At 45.4% G+C, this 16,778-nt stretch overlaps 1 protein-coding gene across 1 annotated transcript; it reads left to right on the top strand.

Annotated features, from left to right (window-relative positions):
* The first annotated feature begins 358 nt into the window (after positions 1-358).
* Positions 359-16,327, top strand: DGAT2L6 (diacylglycerol O-acyltransferase 2 like 6). Its single transcript, XM_067023171.1, is given in 11 exon segments — positions 359-443; positions 11,136-11,246; positions 11,781-11,831; positions 11,834-11,850; positions 12,219-12,423; positions 14,054-14,228; positions 14,398-14,407; positions 15,564-15,649; positions 15,651-15,734; positions 15,784-15,842; positions 16,179-16,327. Coding segments are annotated over 11 exon segments (1,032 nt in total).
* The last annotated feature ends 451 nt before the right edge of the window (positions 16,328-16,778 follow it).

The following is a 16,778-nucleotide window of genomic DNA, read 5'->3' as shown; positions in this document are numbered from 1 at the left end:
AGCCATTCCCTTTTCCTGCACTAATTTATCAGGGACCCCTCCTCACAAACACACACACACACACACACACACACACACACACACACACACACACACAGCTAGAACCAGCCCGAGGCAATTGAGCACCTGTGGGGAAAGGATGCATATTAGAGCAATTAGAAAGTATGACCTAAAGCCTGGTGTGTGCATAGGAAGTTGAGGTGGGGAGAGAACAGGGAAGACTGGAGAAAAGGTTAGGTCAAGGCTAAAACCTCCAGCAGATAAAGGGACTCAGTGATGAGATTAAAACAAAGCACCTGCAATCAGCTCAGCTTTGGAGGCACCAGCCTTCTTACCACAACAGAACAGCACCATGGCCATGGCCTTCCTCTCCCATCTGGATCTTCAGGAAAGCCTCCAAACACTCTCTGTTTTGCGGTGGATCCCAGTCTATGTCTTTTTAGGTGCGTGAACCCCAGGGGCTGGAGAGCACAAGGGAACAGATGAAGAAAGAGACCAGGAATCTCCAGATGAGGAGAGCTCCAAAGAGATCATTTGGTTGGTCCCCTCTCTCTGGGAAGGACTGTGCCTCGCCACCCAGAGAGATGACTACTGTTGAGTTCATTAGATTTCTCTCCTCCCATATGAGGGGCATGAAGGCCAGGAGTGAGGCAACAGGTTTCCTTGTTTAAAGATCACCCCAGCCTTCTCTCAGGACTGCCCCCTGTGAACTAGCTGAAAAGAGTCCTATTCGGGGGCAGAGGTAGAGTTGGTGTTACTGGATAGAGGTAAGGTGATTTTCCAGTATAAGACTATGATGAGAGAATTATGGAAAATCTGCGGGCTGTATGAGTGACTCATTAGACAGAATTTTGAGAAAGGGCCAGTTCTTCAACGGACTCAGAGAATGACGGTCATCGGTACTGGGCAAATGGGCTGCGAGCTCAAAGCTTTTCTCAGTCAGAAACCAGGGCTTTGTGAGCAGCCAATTACAGTGGCAAGTTTGGAAACTGGACGTGGAGAAATGTCATCCTGAAGGATGGGACAGGTTAGGAGGTTGCCAAGTCCAATCTGTGGGAGGCTATATGACCCCATAGAGCAGTGGTTCTTAACTAGGGACCTATAGACCTAGAATGAGGCAGGGAGGGACAATGTTGAATTTGGATGGAAAAAATTACCTGTTTATTTTCACTAACCTCATATTGAAATGATGAATGTAGGCAGCAAACCACAGAAATACCTGTGACTTTGTCGGTAATAGACATCACAGAGATTTACATTTCACATGCCAGTTGTTGCAGTCTTTTCAAAAGTTCATTTATGCTCATTACCACTTCCAAATTCCAACAGTTATTGGAACTACCATTAGGCATGGTTATTTAATGCATAAGTCAAGAAGCCCGTGTTACTGTATGACATTTTTGGCAATATTTTGATAACGGTGTTTTACTATGATGAGTTTCCTTTGGAAGTCTGTGTATTTTATTTTGCGCATTTAAAAATACTATTCAGAAAAGGGCTTCACCAAACTGCCAAAGGGGTCCATGGCCTGGTTCCCAGTAAATGCTCCTTACAGAAAAGTGTCCTTCCTTCCTTCCTCCCTCCCTTCCTCCTTCCTAATTCCTTTCTTCCTTCTTTTTCTCACCCTCTTTCCTTCATTCTTTCTGTCTTGCTCAGAGCCTCCCTCAGCGCTTCTCCTCCTTCCTGAATGACCCTCTGCCAAGACAAGAAGGAGGAAAGAAGCGAGGAGAGAAGAATGAAGACATGGTTTGGGGGAGATGTGGAATATAAATTTTCATGACCCTTGGAATTAGGCAATGCTCCTGAGAGCCCCTCTGAGGCCCAGCTTCCAGTTAAAGGATGGCTCTCCATCTGTCTCTTCTTTTCTGGCCTTGTATTGCCATCTGTCTAAACTGTTGCAATATCCTCTTTCCTGGCCTTCTATTCTCCACCCTCTCCCATATATTCCACTGCCTACAGCCAGAAGAGTCTTTCAAAGGCATCTTTGATTTCAGCCCTCCGCTGCTCAAAAATAGTCGGTGGTTTTCCCTTGCCTTCTTGATGAAGTACAAATGTGTTATCCTGGGCATTCAAGGCCCTGCTCCACCCTCTGCCTCAAACTCTTTACCAGCTCATCCCCCTACTCTTCCCCTAGGTGAAGCTCGTATTCCAGGCAATCTATTCACAGAACAAATAGAACTACCATACGACCCAACCATCCCACTCCTGGGCATATACCCTGAGAAAACCATAATTCAAAAAGAGTCATGTACCACAATGTTCACTGCAGCTCTATTTACAATAGCCAGGACATGGAAGCAACCTAAGTGTCCATCATCAGATGAATGGATAAAGACGATGTGGCACATATATACAATGGAATATTACTCAGCCGTAAAAGGAAACGAAATTGAGTTATTTTTAGTGAGGTGGATAGTCCTAGAGTCTGTCATACAGAGTGATGTAAGTCAGAAAGAGGAAAACAAGTACTGTATGCTAACACATATATATGGAATATAAGAAAAAAAATGTCATGAAGTACCTAGGGATAAGACAGGAATAAAGACACAGACCTACTAGAGCATGGACTTGAAGATAGAGGGAGGGGGAAGGGTAAGCTGTGACGAAGTGAGAGAGAGGCATGGACATATATACACTACCAAACGTAAAATCGATAGCTAGTGGGAAGCAGCCACATGGCACAGGGAGGTCAGCTTGTGCTCTGTGACCACCTAGAGGGGTGGCATAGGGAGAGTGGGAGGGAGGGAGACGCAAGAGGGAAGAGATATGGGAACATATGTATATGTATAACTGATTCACTTTGTTATAAAGCAGAAACTAACACACCATTGTAAAGCAATTATACTCCAATAAAGATGTTAAAAAATGCGAAGGGTACTTACTCTCTCACTCCTTCACTTCTGCTCTATTTCCTCCACTTAAAAGATTCCCTGATCACCTTCCTGGACTATCCCTGGACAACCCCTCCTTTGAGATATTGCTCAAGTTGTACCTTCTCTGCAACATTTTCTTGGCAACCTGAGACCACATTATCTCTGAAAGTCCAGAGCACTCTGGAAAAATTGGTTGCATAGCAGCCTTTGTACCCTTTGCTTCCTCTACCCCATAAGCTCCATGAAAACAGGAGCCACGTCTTGTCATTGTTCTATTTCTTGGAAGACCAGGCTTGACACTGTTGATTCTTCCAGATTTCTTCTCCTCAGTAAAGACCTTTAAGTCCATGTCTTATTCTTTTTTCTCTCTCATGGACATCTTTTTTTTGGGGGTGGGGGGTCTGCCTCCTATCTCTGGTTGCTGATAATACAAAAAATAGAACATACTCTTGGGAGTCAGACAGACCAGGTCTGCCATTTACTTGTTAGGTGAGCTTGTGCAAGTAAGTCGTTCACCCTCTACCATTGTAGAACAGAGCTCTCAAGACCATTCTGATAATCAAAGAGGAAAGAAAACCCTCAGTAGATGTTCATTTTCTTTCTGTTATAGAAATTGATATCGGAGCCCAACCATCCCACCTCAGAAGACATTTGATCAACAGAAGAGTGACTACCACTTCTGAGACAGGCAACCTAGACTCTGATTTCATTGCACCTTCAGGAAGAATAATGAGTAACTAGATCCTAGAAAATGAGGCAAACAGACACTCTGATACCTTCCGAGCATTCCCACAGGCCATTTCAAGGCATCGTTCACTACTCCCTCTCCTTCACCCCCTAATCCAGTCAACTGCAAACCCCTGACATTCTGCCTCCATAGTATCTTTCAAATTGATTTCAGAAGTAGTAGCCAATTTCAGGTTCCCATTGCCTCATCGAAGTCACTGCAACTCTTAGCTGACCTCCCTGCCTACCATTTCTCCTGCTCTCACAGTCATCTCAAATGATCTTACTGATACACAGATATGATCATGTTCTTCCTCTGCTAAGAACCGTCACTGGCTTCTCATTCCATTCAGCGTGGGACCTGAGCTCCCCTGCTTCCTTCCCAGTGTCATCTCCTGTTCCGTGGCTTCCCATGCTCCCTGTACTTCTGCAGGTTATGGTATTACACACAGACCTTGGACTCTTCCATCTCCAGGCCTTCATTCGAGCTCTTCCTTGTGCATGGAAGGCCCTTCCACCACTAATCCATCTGTCAAAATCCTACTCTTCCTTCAAGATTCAATTTAAATCTTACCTTCTGCAAGAAGCCTTTCTAGGTTGCCCGGTAGTAAAGAATGGCCTTCTCCTTTGGTCCCCATATAATGACATTTGAACCCTAACTGTATTGTTCTCACCATCTAGGATATATCCATTATTTATGGTATCAGTTTTCCTCTCTAGACTACGAGTTTCTGGAAAGCAGGAACTTTATTTTTTACATGTCTTAATATGACTTAAAATTAATTAAGCATACACCAAGTGCTTAAAGTAGCTCTTGGTTCATAATAAAGACTCAACAAATGCTACCTACTTTGTTTCTCAAAGCTTGAAATGAAGATACATGACCTTTCTGAGCCTCAGTTTCTTCATATGGAAAATGGGGATAATAAAATTATCTACCTCTCAGGGTCATGAGAGGATTAAATGAGATAATGCACATTAAGTGCTGAACAGAGTGCTTGTTGACAATAAATGCTCTATACAAGGTATCAGTAACCATACTTACATTATTTTCATCGTTTTCATACTTATGCTCTTCACCCTCCTCCTTCCAGGCCCCAAGGCTGCCCCCATTGCTTCTAGCACAGGGACTTCACACGAGGTATGTTCAGTCTATGTTTGCTGAATTACTAAATTATCTTTTTTTTACTCCCATGGGTTCTTATATTTATAGTAATACAGATCCAATAAGTAATCACAAAGCCACAGAAATTCGTCTTTGACAAACCAGCCACGTTCTTGGATTTCTGAAGGCTTTGAGCCAACTGATTAAGATGCTGGGTTTTCGCTTTACACTAGAAATGACAGGCTGCCCATAGCCTTACACACTCATGCACACCCTGGAATCTCAGAAGGCCTTTCTTTATTTGGAATAAGGGCATCGGTAGTTTCTTTCCCTGTTAACATTCACCTGCCACTTGGAGAATTTTGAAATCAAACTTCCCTGTGCTACAACTGAATGTAACAAATATATTTATCCTGAGTCATCCTCCTGTGCTTGGCACTGTGCTGAAGGCTGTTTTCAAGAAGCTTACTGTCTAGGGCTTCCCTGGTTGCTCAGTGGTTAAGAATCCGCTTGCCAATGCAGGGGACACGGTTCAAGCCCTGGTCCAGGAAAATCCCACAAGCTGCAGAACAGCTAAGCCCGCGTGCCACAACTACTGAGCCTGCGCTCTAGATCCCGTGAGCCACAACTACTGAAGCTCGCGTGCCTAGAGCCCGTGCTCCGCAAGAAGAGAAGCCACAACAATGAGAAGTCCATGCACCACAACAAAGACCCAACGCAGCCAAAAATAAATAAATTTATTTTTTTTTAAAAAAGAAGCTTATTGTCTAAAAGGCAAAGGGCCAGACGTGTAAGGTGCTAACTACACAAGCAGCAAAATGAAATAAGGCCAAATAGATGCAGAAGTAATGTGCTGTGGGTGTGTAGAGGAGGGAACTCTTCATTCTGACCAGATAATAAGCAAAGATATCATCAAGGAGGTATCATTTGAGCTAAGCCTTGACAGATGAGAGGATTTTGATATAGACAGAAAGTTGGAGAGAGGGTAGTCAGAATAAGGGAACAGCATCACCAAAGGTATGGAGAGGTGAAATTGCATGGTGGGTTGAAAGAATGGGGAGTAGACTAAGGTGGTTGGACCCCTGTTTCCCATTCTTCAGCTGTTTGCCTCCCAGTTTCTGGTTCTTTCCACAGCTGTGTATCACCTATGCTACTATTACTTAACATTTTTCCCCCAAATTGACTCATTCCTGTAACCTAAATTAATATATTCTTTTTTAAAATAAATTTATTTATTTAATCATTTATTTAATCTTTGGCTGCATGGGGTCTTCACTGCTGTGCACGAGCTTTCTCTAGTCGCGGCGAATAGGGGCTACTCTGTTGTGGTGCACAGGCTTCTCATTGCAGTGGCTTCTCTTGTTGCAGAGCACGGGCTCTAGGCGCACAGGCTTCAGTAGTTGTGGCACGTGGGCTCAGTCGCTGTGGCTCATGGGCTGTAGAGCACAGGCTTGGTAGTTGTGGCACACAGGCTTAGTTGCTCCATGGCATGTGGGAACTTCCCAGACCAGGGCTCGAACCCATGTCCCCTGCATTGGCAGGCGGATTCTTAACCACTGCATCACCAGAGAAGCCCCTAAATTAATATATTCTAACAGGAAACTTTACATTACCACCATGAATTCACTTTTATTCACTACACATTAAAATAACTTTTCATCCATGAGCCACTTCAGATCACCCTGTGTCCTTACAGTGGCGTGGGTATGATCACCTCATGCTAGATCATAAGGGATGTGAGTGCTGGTACTGAGAGATGAGGCCAAGAAGGTGTGTGGGGCTGGCCCATGGAGGGCCTTAAACACCAGGCTAACATGTTCAGACTTTATCCTGTCAGCAGTGGGAAAATACTGAAGGCTTCAGAGGAGGCAAACAACATTATGACTGTACCTTAAAAATATATAGACTGGAGGGGAAGAGACCAGCAGGCAAGAATAGACAAAAGGCTGCAGTCCAGACCAGAGAAGATCAAGTTCTGGACCACAGCAGTGGCAATGGAGACAGAGGCAGGAGGATGAATGGGAGAGACTATTTTTTGGAAAGGGAGAGAAGTTAAAGATAGCTTCAAAATGTTGAAACTGTGACATTTATCCTGAGGCCTGAAATATGAATAGGAGCTAGCCTGGCAATGAGCTGAGAAAAGAGTCTTCCAGGCAAAAGGGACAATATGCAGAGAAGCCCGGAGGCTGGGGAACAGAATGAGTTGAAGAAACTGACAGAAGAACAGTATGGTGGCATGCAGAGAACCAGGGGTGGCCAGGGGCTCCATCACAGAGGACCTTCAGAACCAAGGTTATGAGACTGGACTGGATCCTAAGAGTCATGGGAAGTCATGTGAGTTGTTGAATTATTGAATTACCATTAACCCCCACAGGTTCTCATATTTATCATTAATTTTGATCCATTAAGTAATCACAGAGCCACAGAAATGTCTCTTTGACAAACCAGCCATGTTCTTGGTTATATGCTATAGAAGGACAGAGATTTGCATTTAGCATGCTGGCTGCATCATGGCTCAAATCGAAGCAGGTAACCTGTTTAGAAGACATTGGCAGTCGGCTTAGAGAGAGAGAATGGTGGCTTGGACAGGATGGTAGTGTGGAGGTGGGGAATAGAATAATTTGAAAGATGTTTGGAGGATAGAACTGATGGGAATTAACAATTGACTAAAGGAAAGCAATAATTAGAGCTCAGTGGCAAAGAATACAGTCTCTGGAGGAAGAGTGTGAGGTCTCAACTCTGGCTCACCCACTAGCTGGCTGTGTGACCTTAAGTGGTTATTTAACTTCTCTGAACCTGGGTTCCTCATTCACAAAATGAGAATGCTTATTGTCCTAATGGGGGCTTTATGAAGATTAAATAAAATGCACATGTAAAATACTTAGTTTTACATGATGAGTGTACGGTAAATGTTGGCTATTACTATATGGGGAAAGTGAGCAAGCAAGATGAATCAGAAATGATTTGAAGAAAGGACCCACTTAGATTCATATTGGTACCATCTTTAACTTAAGCTAGTAATCATTAGTAATTTGAGGGTGTACAGGTTTACATTTATTTTTTTAAAGTCAAGACCAAGGGTGAAAAAGGATATTACATAATGGTAAAAGGGTCAATTCACCAAGAAGACATAACTATCCTAAATGTCTATGGACCTAGCAATAGAGCTTTAAAATATATGAAATGAAAACTGACAGAACTGGAAAAAAATAGACAAATTAACGATTATATTTGAAGACTTCCTTGAAAACCACAAACAACCAAAACTCACCCAAAATGAAATAGATAACCTGTAACTATTAACTAAATTAAATTTTAATTTTGGAAGGATATAAACCTTCCAAAACAGAAATCTGCAGACCCAGTTGGTTTCAATGGCATATTCTTCCAAAAATTTTAAAGATGATATATCACAAATTCTACACAATCTTTTTCAGAAAATAGAAGAGGAAGGAACACTTGCCAACTCATTTATGAGGCCAGACCCTGATACCAAAACCAGACAAAACAGCACAAAAAAGAAAACTACAGACCAATATCCCTCATGAATATAAATGCAAAAGTCCTCAAAAACTACTAGCAAATCAAACAAAGATTAATATACTATGGCCAAGTGGGCTCTATCCCAGAATGCAAGTGTAAATATTTGAAAATCAATCAATGTAACCTAGCATATTAACCACCTAAGGGAGAAAAAACACACACAATTATATCAATTGATATAGAAAAAGCATTTGACAAACTTTAATCCATGATAAAATCTCTCAGCAAACTAGGAATAGAAGGCAACTTTCTCAACTTGATAAAGAGCATCTGTAAAATAAAACCCTGCAGGTAACATCATACTTAATGGTGAAAGACTGAAAGCTTTCTCCCTAAGATGAGGAGCAAAGCAAGGATGTTCACTCTCACCATTTGTATTCAACATCTTACTAAAAGTCCTAGCAAGTGCAATAAAGCAAGAAGAAAAAAAAAGAAAGAAAAGCATACAGATTGAAAAGTAAGAAATACAACTGTCCTAATTCACAGATGACATGATCACCTGTGTAGAAAATCCCATTAAATTAAATACTTTTAACATCTACTAAAAAAAAATCCCTCTAAGGGTGTGGAGAAAAGGGAACCTTCTTGCACTGTTGGTGGGAATGTAAATTGATACAGCCACTGTGGAGAACAGTATGGAGATTCCTTAAAAAACTAAAAATAGAGTTACCATATGATCCAGCAATCACACTCCTGGGCGTAAATCTGGAGAAAACCATAATTCAAAAAGACACATGCACCCCAATGTTCATTGCAGCACTGTTTACAATAGCCAGGACATGGAATCAACCTGGAAGCAACCATGGAAGTGTCCATCGACAGATGAATTGATAAAGAGGATGTGGCACATATATACAGTGGAATATTACTCAGCCATAAAAAGGAACGAAATTGGGTCATTTGTAGAGATGTGGATGAATCTAGAGTCTGTCATACAGAGTGAAGTAAGTCAGAAAGAGAAAAACAAATACCGTATGCTAACACATATATATGGAATCTAAAAAAAAAAAAAGATGGTTCTGAAGAATCTAGGGGCAGGACGGAAATAAAGACGCAGACCTACTAGAGAATGGACTTGAGGACATGGGGAGGGGGAAGGGTAAGCTGTGACAAAGTGAGAGAGTGGCATGGACATATATACACTACCAAACGTAAAATCGATAGCTAGTGGTAAGCAGCCGCATAGCACAGGGAGATCAGCTCAGTGCTTTGTGACCACCTAGACGGGTGGGATAGGGAGGGTGGGAGGGAGGGAGATGCAAGAGGGAGGAGATATGAGGATATATGTATATGTATAGCTGATTCACTTTGTTATAAAGCAGAAACTAACACACCATTGTAAAGCCATTATATTCCAATAAAGATGTTGAAAAAATTAATAATAATTCATATTTAACTTTATCTGAGTTTTCTTCTGAAGCTTACCCAGCAAATTTACTCTCATCTTTTATGAGGGTCAGAGGTAGCAAGATTTGTATCCATGGCAATCTTCCCAGAAAATTCATCCCCCTGCTATTTCCTATTTAATTAGTATGCTTACAACAACCACTTCCGCCAGCTCTTGTAAGGGGAATTCAGCCTATCACTAAGGTTTCTTCTACTCCATAACACGAATTTTTTTTTTTTTTTTTGCGGTATGCGGGCCTCTCACTGTTGTGGCCTCTCCCGTTGCAGAGCACAGGCTCCGGACGCACAGGCCTAGCGGCCATGGCTCACGGGCTTAGTTGCTCCGCGGCATGTGGGATCTTCCCGGACCAGGGCACGAACCCGTGTCTCCTGCATTGGCAGGCGGATTCTCAACCACTGCGCCACCAGAGAAGCCCATAACACGAATTTTTTTAATGCCCATTCCATCTTTTTCCTGTTACATTCATCTAAGCCCAAAATGCGAGAGACAAACCTGCTGGCAGGTAACTCTTGAGTTTCTTCCCCTTCTCTGAAACTTTTATCTACTATGATGTTATCTGGTCAAAGAAGTCATTCCTTTAGCTGGGTATTTTTAAATTCACAATGTGTGTACTGAGCCCCTCTTTCTCATGAATGCAGATTTTAAAATGGAATTCAAGTCTCACTGCTGTAAGATGTACCATGTCTGCATTTCACAGCTTGTTGTGACCCTTTGCTAACAGAGATTATTTTTCCTCCTTCTGAACTTTTGAGACATTTCAAATGGGACAAAATTGAACAAAGTAAAACAGTTTCTAATATGTGTTTGTTTTTTTTTTTCGGTACGCGGGCCTCTCACTGTTGTGGCCTCTCCCATTGCGGAGTAGGCTCCGGATGCGCAGGCTCAGCGGCCATGGCTCATGGGCCCAGCCGCTCCGCGGCATGTGGGATCTTCCCGGACCGGGGCACGAACCCGTGTCCCCTGCATCGGCAGGCGGATTCTCAACCCCTGCACCACCAGGGAAGCCCTCTAATATGTGTTTTCTTCTCAGCATCAAACAGCCCATACACTGCAGGCCGCCCCTCTCCACTGGAATGTGCTGACAGAGCAGTTTCACAAAGGAAGGAGGGTTGAGCTTTCAGAAAGGACTTCCTGAGGTCCCAGAATGGGGATGTAAGCCACCGGCCCAAGATGCTGTTTCCTTCCAATTGCCAAGTAGTGCTGTCCTTTGACCCCAGCTGAGGACCTACTCTGAGAACGTCATGGTTCTGCTGTCCTCAGTTAAGATCTCAGCCATCAAGGGGACCCAGATCCAGGGACTCAGAGGTCATCCCGTACCACATCAGAGCTAGGAAGGGGGTAGGGGGTCGGGGGGATGAGGAGAGAAGAGTCTCACAGCGGCCTCGACCTGCTCCTTCACTGCAGAGCAGAGATCGGGGTTATGAAAGGTGTATTAAACTTGAAGGGAACTGAAGGGCACGAACCCTTTGTGTCCCCTCAGGAGCTATTCCTATTCTTCTTCTACCCTACTTTCTGGTGTTCACTAAGTTCGGGATGCTGTCCGTGCTCGCCTTAGCCTGGCTCACCTATGACTGGAACACCCACAGTCAAGGTAAGAAACAGGGGAAGAGTGGTGGTCCCTGTCTGTACCAAGGATGGAACCACAGGGCTGGGGTGGGGGGTCGAAGGAGAGAGTGGGAGAGACAGGGGGAGAAGAGGTGGGGAGAGGAAAGAAGAGGAAAGGGAAAGGAAAAGAGGTCAGGGAGGTGAAGCAAAGGAGAGAGGCAGAGGAGCACAGGAAGGTAGAGGGAAGGGGAGGGAGAAAGGAGGGCAAAGCTCAGCGAGGAACAGAGGTCTCTGCCAGGCTTCCCGGGAAGAATTGAGGCTGGTTTCTGTGTGGGTGCTCCCAGCCTCCTGCTATTTCCCTCCCACCTTTCTGACTGCTCCAGAGGAGCAGGGGCTTCCTGTGTCTCCTTGGGGGTTGGATTCAGGGACAGTACCTATGGCTCTGTGCCCAAGATATGGAAATGTGAGAAGGAGGCCCCACTAGTGACCTGAAGATTTTAGGAAGAACCCTCCACCTCCAGGAGAAGTAGAGGGATTGGCAAGATCTCACCCAGTCTTCCCTTCCCTTCCATACCTGCAGGTGGTAGGCATTCAATTTGGGTACGAAACTGGACCCTCTGGAAGTATTTCCAAATTACTTCCCAGTAAAGGTGACTACGCTTCCTCTGGGTGCCCTCAGTCCCTGTTGCCCACACTCTCCCTCCCTATTCAGCCCCATATTTTCAAAGGCCTTCATGGCCAGCAGTGGACATCAAGGCCCAGAGGCATAATGCAGAGTAGGGACCCAAGATGGATGGGCAGGTGGGGAGACAAATGGATAGCACCGTGCCTCGGAGTGGCAGACCCAGGTCAGCCTCTCTGAGCATCATAACCCCTGACAATCCTGTGACAGTGAAGACATCCCAGTGAATAGGGATTTGGGGCTCCCCAAGGGAAACACAGGCTACCTACTGGGATCTGAGTCCACATGTCCTCTCTTCCTTCTATCCACTACTCTGATTCAATCTCCCTCTAACAGCTGGTGAAGACTCATGACGTCTGTCACAAACACAGCTATATCATTGCCAACCACCCGCATGGCATTCTCTCTTATGGTGTCTTCATCATCTTTCCCACTGAGGCCACTGGCTTTGCTCGAATTTTCCCAGCCATCACTCCTTATGTAGGGACCTTGGAAGGGATCTTCTGGATCCCAATTGTGCGAGATTATGTGATGTCAATGGGTGAGTATTATAAATCATTCCATTCTCTGACCTACCTCAGGGCTCCAACTTCCATAAACCTTGACAGTCAGTCCAGTTCTCGCTTCCTGCTGGAAGAGGACTTAGTAGAAAATGAGACCAGAACACACTGGGCCAGTAACAGGAATATGTGGCCAAGCCTCAGGTTCTGTCCAAGATCTGGGAGGCAGGGTTTGATTAGGCAGCAGGATAAGTTATAGGCATTCATAAGAGTTGCCAAGGATCCTTTCAGAGGAGGAAGCAGAAGGCTGGAGTTCAGGATCAAAGCCAAAGTGGAAAGCAGAAAGCAAAAGCCAAATATCAAAACCAAATATAGGGAAAATGAGGCATGAATGGGACAGCTCAGTTGAATTTTGCCTGACTTTGGGGGGATGTCAACTGGCTTCTTTTGGCCAGTCATTTATGTAGCAGCTCTCATCTAAGAGCATCTCAAAGACACTTTTTTGTGTGTGTGTGTGCTAGGCGGGCCTCTCACTGTTGTGGCCTCTCCCGTTGCGGAGCACAGGCTCCGGACGCGCAGGCTCAGTGGCCATGGCTCACGGGCCCAGCCGCTCCGTGGCATGTGGGATCTTCCCGGACCGGGGCACAAACCTGTGTCCCCTGCATCGGCAGGCGGATTCTCAACCACTGCGCCACCAGGGAAGCCTCTCAAAGACACTTTTAAGTCTTTCATACTAGCTGGTACCCTCCTGGCCCATGACTCTCATCTCCTGAGAACCTCTTTGAACTTGCATAAGACATCAAGGGATAAAGGATAGGCATTCATCAGAATCCAGGACAACTTCCCCATGCCAGGCTTCAAGCCGGGGTACTGTGCCAAATGTCCTTCTCTTTGGATGAATATCCATCCTTCTGTACACCAGAAAACAACTGAAGCCAAACATTAAAAGGTAAGATACATTGATATCTGGAGGGGCCAGGTGGGACCACTAGAGTCCCAGAGGATGGTTCTTCTCCCCTCTGAGGTTTGTATGAACCTGGATCTCAAGGACTGTGGCCTGGAGCCAATGTCTGCCATCCCAGGAGAGAACAGAAGGTGAGCACAGGGCAAAGTTGGGAAGCAGAGGTGAGGAAAGACTCTGTGACTGTTGGAGAGCAGCAAGATGTCATCCTCATTCCATGGTTCGTCTACATTTCAATTTGGCTTGGACAGGATCCTGGGTCTGCCTACTCTCCAGAACCCCCAGCCAATGGCTTCCCTTTGCCAGGTTGCTCTAAGGAGGAAGCAGGATGGTGGTGGCTATTCCTCATTACTCCTAGGGAAGAGAACTCTGGAGAGCCTCAATTGTCATTAGCCTAGGAAGAGTGGAAGACAGCTGTGGTTCCTGGGTAGAGAAGGAAAGGATGGGCTTAAATACTATAGAGCTAAGAGAAAGTAGGCAGAAGAACTCAATGTAGCCCCAACTGTAGTAGCACAGAGCTGCAAGGCAAGCAGCTGACCCTAAGAACCAACCTCAGGGCTAACCCAGGATGTGGAGATTAAAGACAGAAGAGTGGAAGCAAGCACAGTCAGGAGACAGAAGAACTGTCTCCAGAAGGAAGACCCTGGAGGAACCCCTTACTCCGTCCTCAAGCACCAAGTTTGTTATACCACTTGACTCTGGTTTCACAGGTGTGGTCCCAGTGAGTGAGTTGGCCTTGAAGTATTTGCTGACCAAGAAAGGTTTGGGCAATGCTGTGGTTATTGAGGTGGGTGGAGCTGCTGAAGCCCTCTTGTGCCACCCAGGAGCCTCTACCATCCTCCTTAAACAGCGTAAAGGTTTTGTGAGGTTAGCACTGAAGACAGGGTGAGTCCCTAGGTTCTGGTGCCCTATCGTTAGGGTGCCATAGGTCCTCTGTAGCACCTCTCCAGAATGGTGCCCTTCCTTGGGAACCTGTTAGAGGGGTTTCCCTCTTCATTCTGATTGCTTCTCTCTACTCGCTCACACTGTGCCTTAAGGGTGTTTGGGCCTCCAGACACATTCTGGTGGGTACTTTTAAAGCTTGAAGTTGGAGAAAAAACAGTCAAAGACCTTTACCTTCTGCCTATTAGCCTGATAGGCTGGGGGTCTGGGGAAGTGGGGCTTCAGTCTATATCAACCCATGAACTGCAAGGCCCAGAGAACTTACCCAGGGCAAGGAAGGCACTGGGCTTGATGCTGTGGGGATTGCAAAGATGCAGAAGATATGGATACTGCCCCCAAAGAGCATATAATCGGTTTGAGAAATAGAATGCATTCATTCAGCAGTTATTGAACAGCTTCTGTGTGTCAGGCATAGTACTAGGCATTAAGGATATAAAAATAGATAAGACCTGGTCCTTGCCTTTAAGGAAATCACAGTCCAATGGAAGACAGACATATTCACATATAATTACAAAATATATCCAGAAGCCAACCACTTACCATCTCAACTATCACCCCCTGGTTTACCACCCCATCGTCTCTCCCCTGGATTATTACAACAGTCTCCTAAGTGTTCTCTCTGCTTCTATCCTTGCCTCCCTCACATCCAGGAGTCTATTCTCAACCATGGCCAGGATGATCCTATTCAGCGTGAGTCAGATCATGTCACTATTACAAATGCTCCAGTGGCTCCCGTTTCACTCTGAGCAAAACCAAAGTCTTTACAAGGGCCTGCAAGACCCTAAATGATCTTGCCACATCTCTGATCTCATCAGCCACTGCCCTCCCCCTTGCTCACTCCATTAGAGCTACACTGGCCTCCTTGCTGTCCCTCAAACAAGCCACACACTCCTCCCTTAGGGCCTTTGCTCTGGCTGTCCCCTCTGTCTGGGACATTATTCCTGCAAATAACTCTGGCTTATTCCTTTACCTTCTCCAGGTCTTTGCTCAAATGTCTCTTCTCAATAAAGTCTATCCTGACCATCCTGCTGGATCTTTTTCCCATTGCACTTATCATCTCCTCATACATCATCAATTTTATTTCTTTACATATATGGTTTTTTATTGTTCATTATTATTGTTTATTGTCTGTCTTCTCTTAATAAAAGGTAAGCTCCATGAGGACAGAGATTTTTTTTTTAATCCATTGTGTTCACTGATGTGTCCCCAGGGCTTAAAAAAGTGCTGGCATGGGCTTCCCTGGTGGTGCAGTGGTTGAGAGTCCACCTGCCGATGCAGGGAACACGGGTTCGTGACCCTGAGGGCATGTGGCTAAGGTTCTTCCAGAAAACCTTGCAGGACAGAATCAAAAAAACCCTGAGACTGTTTCAGTACCTTCCACGGCCGGGACCTCACTCGAGGATCCTGGGGCTTCCTGCCTTTCAATCAGCCCATTACCACTGTTGATAAGTTTTCCACTATCTTTGGACCACTCTGGTCCTTGATTCCCCCCACCCAGGTCATCCCTCAAGTCTCAGGGGACCCGCCACACAGCTGGGAAAGGCAATGGGAATTCCAGTAGCTGTGGTTGAGGGCAGGGTGGGGAGGACAACTAAACAGATCAGAGTTGTGGCCATTCACAGGAGGGACACAGTTCAGCAGCTGCCATGAGGGCATCATTATTCGCATACATTCCTTCAGCACTCTCTGAGTTTACTCTCATTCTCTTAAGCATGCACGAGATTAGGTATTTGGAGAACATGGGACAGGATGGGGTTGGAGCAGAGGGAAAGAACAAAGGAAGGGGAGGGGACCCAGATACTGAGTTTCAGTATGTGGCTCCCTCTGAGGAATGGGTAATTTAAGTTGGGTGGGGGGAAAGGTCTGATGCTTGTCTCTCCTCCTTCCCCACAGTTGGGGAGCCCCTGCCAATTCCCAAGATTAAGAAGCCAAACAAAAAGACGGTGGACAAGTACCACACACTCTACATCAGCGCCCTGTGCAAGCTGTTTGACAAAGTACAGTATGGCCTCCCTGAGACCCAGGAGCTGACAACCATATAATAGGAGCCGGATTTCCCCGTTATTGAACCCCCAAAGCATTAAGGAATCCAAGTAGGGCCGCATGGAAAGAAGAATCTGGGGAGAGGGGGAGATCTCAGGGTTGAGTGAGGAGGCCAACCAAGCCAGAGAGTACTTAATGAGTCCGGCTTAGAGGAAGGAACCAGAGGGATGGGGAAGAGTGGGCAACAACCCAGTTTAGTAATCAGAGTCTTGTGAGTCCACAGATCTTTTTTGCCCTCTGACTCTAGCCAACTCTGATCAGAGGAACGAGAAGTTAAAGAACACCATGCCCTTTCCTCCTGAGCCTTACTGACACCATCACTATTTAGGCTGAAGCTTAGAAGCCTTGTTGAGAACAAGGATGGTTTGTTTCCTCCTAAGCCCTTGGCCTTTTCCTTACAATTTGGGGGCCACCACAAGGTAAGCCAGGGACCTGAGAGCTATGCTTTCC

This window comes from Kogia breviceps, chromosome X (assembly GCF_026419965.1).
Source record: "Kogia breviceps isolate mKogBre1 chromosome X, mKogBre1 haplotype 1, whole genome shotgun sequence".
NCBI lineage: Eukaryota > Metazoa > Chordata > Mammalia > Artiodactyla > Physeteridae > Kogia > Kogia breviceps.
The sequence above is the reverse complement of the archived record's forward strand: the minus strand, read 5'-3'. Positions and strand labels throughout refer to the sequence as shown.